Consider the following 6,322-nt stretch of genomic DNA (forward strand, 5'->3'; position numbering starts at 1 on the left):
TTTTAGCTACAAAGGATTTTACGATTAAACATACATAATAACAACGTATTTTAAGCCCATTTCAATTTTCAATTACAAACATTACATTTTCTTTTCGTATGATATAGTAAATGGCAATCATAAGAACAAAATTATGATGGAAGAATGAATGTCGGTTACTGAAGGCCATAAACAAGTAATGCCCCAACTCCAGCAAGACCGGCAACAAGTCCAATGATCACACCGATCGGAGGCAGCGTCCCACCAATTGGTTTTCCGGTGACTGGATCGTACCCTGTGAACCTCTTCTTGGGTGCTCTACATTGTGGGCACAAGTACCCATCCGGCTGCAAATTTCCATACCAAAATCATCATCTTTTTTGTCAATTAAACCTAAAAATTTATGATTCAGTTATGATTAAATGCAAAAGTTGAGAGCTTGCCTGCTCCTCGAAAGGCTTCGATAACGTGTATATGAATCCACAGTCCAGACAAATATGCGTCGCTCGTGCCTTTTGGGCATCTGTTAGCTTGCGTCCGAATCGAGGAGGAGCAGGTCGTTTTGGTAGTCGTTTGACATCTACATCAGCCCCCCTGAATTAAAATCACTCATCGTTATGGTTTTGTTGTTTCAATCAAATTTGATTTCAGTAACGATTGAAGCGATTAAGAGAGAGTACCTGCTAACGACAAAGTAAACAGAATCCGGCACCGCCTGAATGGCGGTTTTGGTGAAGCCAAGCTTATCAGCAGGCCAAAGTTCATCGCCGAAGAAGCTGCTTGTGTATATGACTTGATCCCCAGCCTTCAACCCTGCTTTTGCAGCATTCCCACCTCCTTCCACTCCCTGAACTCGAAAATCACATCAATTGAGAATCGGAGAAAGAAAAAAAGGTAAACGAAATTAATTACAGAGATGTGGAGAGAACCGACGTACGGTGATAACAACGCCACCACCAGCACCAGGTTTAGGACCCAAAGTGAGGCCTAAAGGCTTGTCGACTTCAACTTCGATCTCCTTTGAAGCACCTGCGGTTTTTCTGGCTTTGATATCTAAACCTCTTCCTCCTTTTACAGACACGATGGTCTTGTCGCTGGATCCCAAGAAGGAAGTGGAGACGCCCCTTTTGGCATCTTGAATGGACAACCCTTGAAATGTTGTTTTCTGTTCCTCAAAAATAGGGTGAAATCATTAATCAACAACTGATTTTTTTTCACCATTATTAATGGAATAGATTGAAGACGAACCTGATGAGGTGATGCTAATGGATATGAAGTAGTAGTTTTGATGGAGAGGGCGTTTCTTGTTGCGAAGGCTCCACCTGCACCTATGGCGGTTGTCGTCGACATTTTCTTCTTGTGACTGGCACAAGACAGAATCGAGAAACAGGTGGTGGCTGTTTTGTTGTTGATAAGGGAAAATAGAAGCAGTTGTGTGGACGTGGTGATAGGCCTCCATCGCCACCGGATAAGTTACACTCGTTGCCACACGCTCAGAATCCTTCCCAATTGACTTTTTTTTTTTTTTTTTTTCTCATATTCGATTACGAGGTAATTTTTTTTTTCAATTCCATGGCATATGTGAACATGTAGATTCCAACGTTTAGGTGCAGTTTGATTTTCTAAAACAAAAATTCATGAAGCATGTGGACCATCTCTGCAATCCTATGTGGACCATCTCTGCAACCCTCTGCAGTAGAAAAGGTGTACCAAACGGCTGCAGACCGTAATAAGAAACGTGTTAGGTTTTTTAACATCTGCATACTACTGCAGATATTAAAAATTTAAAATAAACTAATTTTATAAATCAAAAATAATTTTTTAATACGGAAAATTTAATAATATATAACATTTCGGCAAGAATTAATGATATTTCAATAAAAAATAATGATATTTCAACAAAAAAATAAAGATATTTAGTAAAAAATAATGATATTTAATCAAGAATCTATCATTATTCAATATAAAAAAAAAACAAAAAAAATCAACAAGAATAAACAAAAAAAAACGAAAAAAAAGTGAACTAAAATTTCAACAACATATAATAAAAATTTCAACAAGAAAAAAAGGTTGGAAGAGGCAGTACAAGTGCTGCGCCAAACAGAGCACGCGCAGAGGTTTTTGACTCTAAAGACTTTTAAAAAACAAACAGATGCGAGATGAAAAGTGTTGTACGTGTGCTGCGCCGCGCAGCAATAAGAGGTCTGAAGAGATTTTTTCCAAAAAACAAACAGCACCTAAGTATATTTGGAAAATGCATAATTACTTAAAACGGTAATATATTTTTTGATTTGTACACATTTGGTCACTAATTTTTTTTCGTCTACATTTACCCCTTCCACTTGTGAAACTGTACACATACAGTCCTTATGATCGGTTACTCCAGATTAGCCGAGAAAAATGACTTAATATGGTAATATATTTCTCATTTTGTACATATTTAGTTTTTAATATTTTTGTACACATTTAGTTCTTAATATTTTTTTTGTTTCAAAATAAGTCATTTTTGTTTTTATACTCATTTAATACATATGAATGATTTCCATTTTTGTTCTCTATAAAAAACCGCAACTTGCGGTTCGGTTTGGTCCAAAAACCGCTCTGGGTCGTACAGTGCTCACCCCTAACAGTTAATGTGTACGATTCACTAACACTTTATTGTTGTAAGAAAAATTCTCTCAATTTCACATTGTTGCAAGAAAAATTCTCTCAAATATTGTCAATTGCCGACATTAGTCGCTTAGTTTTATTCATGACTGGCTTGAAAATGAATGTATTTGAGATAATTCATTAAATTTTGGTATTTCAACTTCAGAACTTCTTCGTCGTTTTATATATTTATTTTTATAATTGTAGTAAAAGTTCTTACTGGACTATGGGCTTGTTAACGTGTTCCCAATTAATAAGGCTTAGGACATCATGTTATGTGATCAACTTTTGTTGTGTTATTTTTGTTCTTCCGAAAAATATGATATGTTCAAACATTTATGACTGACTACATAAAGCATTATGAGAAGCATATAATAACAAAATTTTAGAAATCAAATATACCAAAAAATCCCCAAATCAACAAAATTTTACCTCTTTAGGATCTAATTGTTAATACATGCACGTCTCAACAGATTCATAGAATTCATAATAACAGAAAGAGAATTAAATTTGAGACACTAATGCCATAACAGGAACAGATTCAACATATCAGAAGTGAGAAAACTAATGCTTCATTGGGTCTTTTCAGTTGTCTCCTGGGAGAGATTTGATGATATCAGAGTCACCTACAACAATATAATAACAATAACAATAAATCATTACTTACATGTAATTGGCCAAACATAAAATTATCATGTTAATTCATTGTTTACCTGGATCAACAATACTAAGGCATGACACTCTGAAATACTTTCCACATGCTGTCCCTAGGTCAACATTGTCTGCCCATCCATAAACCAAATTAATTAAAGTAATGATATTGTTTTTCAACGTATGATCTTTTATATCTAATCCAATTTCTGCATAAGTTTATTCTCGTCATCTAGAAATTGTTATGATCAGATTCAAACAAGTGGTCATAAAACAATTCAGATTGTTATTAACTCTTACAGCAATCGCAGTTTTAACACGATGGCTAAGAATACTAAGACAAAGGAAGGAAAAAACGACGAGGGAGGATATGATGTACTTACTTCCATTGTAATGATGAACACCAACCTTGGCGAGCATGGCATAATACTCGATCTCAGATTTCCTCAAGGGCGGACAGTTGTTGGAAATGATAATCAACTTACCTACACTTGGAATGGAATCATAATGAGCGAAACATCATATTCTAATTCAAAGAACAGAATAAAACCCTAATTCAGACGCTGTTGTATGTTTAGATCGAAGATGACATGCTATTATGAAAACTTATAAGCATAAATTTGGTGTTTTATTACCTTTGGAGCTTCTGAGAGACTCGAGGACAGTCTTGTAACCAAGAGTGTATTTTCCACTCTTCATCACGAGAGCCAACCTGTTGTTGATGCTCTCATGAGTCTTCTTCTGTAGTATGAAAACCAAAAAAGAATGGTGAAAATAAATACAGGTTATTATCAACGAGACAGAGACACGAAAAATCGAGAACAGATCAGTTCATATCTTACCGTCTTCTTCCCAGATACCATTGTTGCCAAGAAGCGAAGAAAATTGAAGAAGAGGGAGAGTAATTTTGTTGGGAAGAATTAGGGTTTGGCGATCTACCTCTACCCTGGTGGTCAGGGTTTGGGATATGTACGTTGTACAAAAGAAAGAGAACAAAGAGTTGGGCCCAAAAAGTCAATTGGGCTCATCGGCCCAAAGTTTTCGCATAAACGCCCAAGAAACCATAAATATATGTTGATTATTTTCTTATTTTTAAACTCAAAGTAGTGACGAGTTCCACGAAAAATGAAAATACTGAATTGTTATAAATTTTTTTGGTAACTGATTAATGTTGAAATAATTACTGAAATAATATTATGAAAATGGAAATTTTGATAATTACCTAAACAAACATAAAATAAGGTTTGTTTGTGTTCATTTGTTTAAGTTTTAATCAAACAACAAATAGATAACTGAAATCTCATTAAAAACTTTATACTTTGTTATATATGATTTTATGAACATGAAAAAAAAAATTAGATTCAATTAAGACACAATTATAGTTGCATTATGAGTTTTAACCAAATCTAAAACTAAAAGAATACAGCAGATTATGATACTTGTAAGCAGAGTCTAAACAAAAACTCTCTCTCTCTATTGGCTAATAGCTTATAAGCCAAACACTCCATCTTGTATACACACAGCACAACCAGTAAACATTCTTCATTTCTCCTCAAACTCAACATCTATTATCTCTGGTCCAGACTTTGAAGATGAAGAAGAAGAAGCAGAATTCCCACGTTTTGTAAAAAAATCTCCTTTTGGTTGCCATACAATGTTCCCACACCCACCACATCTCACCATCTGGTTTTTGTATCCCATAAACTGCCTCTTACAAGCAGGACATGAACCCTGTAATAAATGTAAAAGATGAATATCATATTCTCATTGCATCTTTGCCATTAACAAGCAGTAAAACTAGTTACCTTAATCACCAGATTATTGGCAACAGCACCAATAAGTAGAGGGCCTGCAAATGGTAGTACCCATATTGCAAATATCAGAATCCTGAACAGCCATCCAGAAAGAGCAAACCATAGGAAGAAGATAGTCTACAGAAACAACCAAACTGTTAGTCTGAGTAATCTAAACATCTTCATAGGTTCTAATTTCAAAAGTTCCATTAACAACAGGGAAATCTTGTATACTTTTTCCCATCTGTTTTAGCAATAAGATTTCTGATTCGATAACTGCAGGTGTAATACAAGGACGATTATTCAAAACAAAGCACAATTCACAAAGTAAAGCAACACTTACCCCAAAACTTCTTCCTAATGGAGTATCAAGGAAATCGCTAAACTGCTTCCTGTACTGCAAGGGGGGAATTGCATGTTATCAGTAGACTGAATGAAATATAGCATAAGAAGGCGAGTGACATGACTATAAATGATGAATTTATAAGGAACAGATAGAGGAATAGAGTACAAACCCTGGGCCAATTTTGACTGAAATCGAGAGTAAATGTGCGCCACCGCTGTGTTATCAAATAATCACGGTCGAGCTCCCTGGCACGGTCAGAAGCTGATTGTGCGACGGAGGAGAGTCGGCGACCAACAGAATACTGGCGGTCGATGCGCTCGGCGGTTTTCTTCGTCTCGTAAAGGATCTGCTCAAAACCGTTATTAGCGCTACGCCAGGCATCTCTCCAGGCTTCGCCTGAAGCCATTCGCTTTGCAAAGCCATCAAAATCGCTACGCCTAAAAGCTTGTACTCTGATTGAATTAGGTCTCGGCGAATTGGGAAACAATTTATTAGTGGAAGGATGAAAGCGTTGGGTTTTCGAGGAGAGTAGAGGGTGCCATGGGAGGCTTGTCGTCATGCCCAAAGGGTTTAGCAGAGGATTGAGAGTTTGACGGAAGACGGCGATCGACGTTGTTGTGCCGAAGTTGGGAGTCTTGTGGCTAACGATTGATGGGCAACGTATCCGAAGGAACTGCCTCCACCAGTCCACCTCGCCTTCTATGCCTTAATTAATCATATTCATTTTAAAAAATTAAAATTGATCGATTTTAGTAAATTAGAACATTATATTTTTACTATTCTTCTACCTACATTAAATATTGACAAGCATTGACAAGCGGATTAAATTATTATCAATTTTATTAAAAATATCATTAATTTCTTTTAGAAATAATATAATGAAAGAATTTAATATTTAAGGATT

The 6,322-nt window shown here is 35.9% G+C and overlaps 3 protein-coding genes across 3 annotated transcripts; all 3 read right to left on the reverse strand.

Annotated features, from left to right (window-relative positions):
- LOC111903380 (uncharacterized) lies at nt 1-1,412 on the reverse strand. Its single transcript, XM_023899155.2, has 5 exons — nt 1,228-1,412; nt 917-1,144; nt 660-826; nt 423-573; nt 1-326 (listed from the first exon to the last, which is right to left on the reverse strand). The coding sequence occupies exons 1-5, from the start codon at nt 1,327-1,329 to the stop codon at nt 156-158; spliced, it is 819 nt and encodes a 272-aa protein (XP_023754923.1). The 5' UTR covers nt 1,330-1,412; the 3' UTR covers nt 1-155.
- A 1,633-nt stretch (nt 1,413-3,045) lies between these two features.
- LOC111903382 (60S ribosomal protein L30) lies at nt 3,046-4,280 on the reverse strand. The gene is made up of 5 exons (XM_023899157.2): nt 4,122-4,280; nt 3,915-4,020; nt 3,663-3,764; nt 3,342-3,410; nt 3,046-3,254 (listed from the first exon to the last, which is right to left on the reverse strand). Exons 1-5 carry the CDS (start codon nt 4,140-4,142, stop codon nt 3,214-3,216), a joined length of 339 nt encoding a protein of 112 aa, XP_023754925.1. The 5' UTR covers nt 4,143-4,280; the 3' UTR covers nt 3,046-3,213.
- A 342-nt stretch (nt 4,281-4,622) lies between these two features.
- LOC111903381 (uncharacterized) lies at nt 4,623-6,114 on the reverse strand. Its single transcript, XM_023899156.3, has 4 exons — nt 5,588-6,114; nt 5,416-5,469; nt 5,085-5,210; nt 4,623-5,010 (listed from the first exon to the last, which is right to left on the reverse strand). The coding sequence occupies exons 1-4, from the start codon at nt 5,975-5,977 to the stop codon at nt 4,822-4,824; spliced, it is 759 nt and encodes a 252-aa protein (XP_023754924.1). The 5' UTR covers nt 5,978-6,114; the 3' UTR covers nt 4,623-4,821.
- Nucleotides 6,115-6,322: the final 208 nt, after the last annotated feature.

Source organism: Lactuca sativa, chromosome 8, assembly GCF_002870075.4.
Source record: "Lactuca sativa cultivar Salinas chromosome 8, Lsat_Salinas_v11, whole genome shotgun sequence".
In the NCBI taxonomy this organism is placed as follows: domain Eukaryota; kingdom Viridiplantae; phylum Streptophyta; class Magnoliopsida; order Asterales; family Asteraceae; genus Lactuca; species Lactuca sativa.

Bases quoted from the DNA above. Each gene is read 5' to 3' on its own strand.
- LOC111903380 (XM_023899155.2), bottom strand. From the start codon at position 1,329: ATGTCGACGACAACCGCCATAGGTGCAGGTGGAGCCTTCGCAACAAGA. The intron at 827-916 runs GTACGTCGGTTC...TTTCGAGTTCAG, and splicing joins GTGGTGGCGTTGTTATCACC to GGAGTGGAAGGAGGTGGGAA. The intron at 574-659 runs GTACTCTCTCTT...ATTTTAATTCAG, and splicing joins GTTTACTTTGTCGTTAGCAG to GGGGGCTGATGTAGATGTCA.
- LOC111903382 (XM_023899157.2), bottom strand. From the start codon at position 4,142: ATGGTATCTGGGAAGAAGACG. The intron at 4,021-4,121 runs GTAAGATATGAA...TTCATACTACAG, and splicing joins TGGTATCTGGGAAGAAGACG to AAGAAGACTCATGAGAGCAT. The intron at 3,255-3,341 runs GTAAACAATGAA...ATATTGTTGTAG, and splicing joins CCTTAGTATTGTTGATCCAG to GTGACTCTGATATCATCAAA.
- LOC111903381 (XM_023899156.3), bottom strand. From the start codon at position 5,977: ATGACGACAAGCCTCCCATGGCACCCTCTACTCTCCTCGAAAACCCAA. The intron at 5,470-5,587 runs GTTTGTACTCTA...CCCCCCTTGCAG, and splicing joins TCAGTCAAAATTGGCCCAGG to TACAGGAAGCAGTTTAGCGA. The intron at 5,211-5,415 runs GTAAGTGTTGCT...TTGTTTCTGTAG, and splicing joins CATTAGGAAGAAGTTTTGGG to ACTATCTTCTTCCTATGGTT.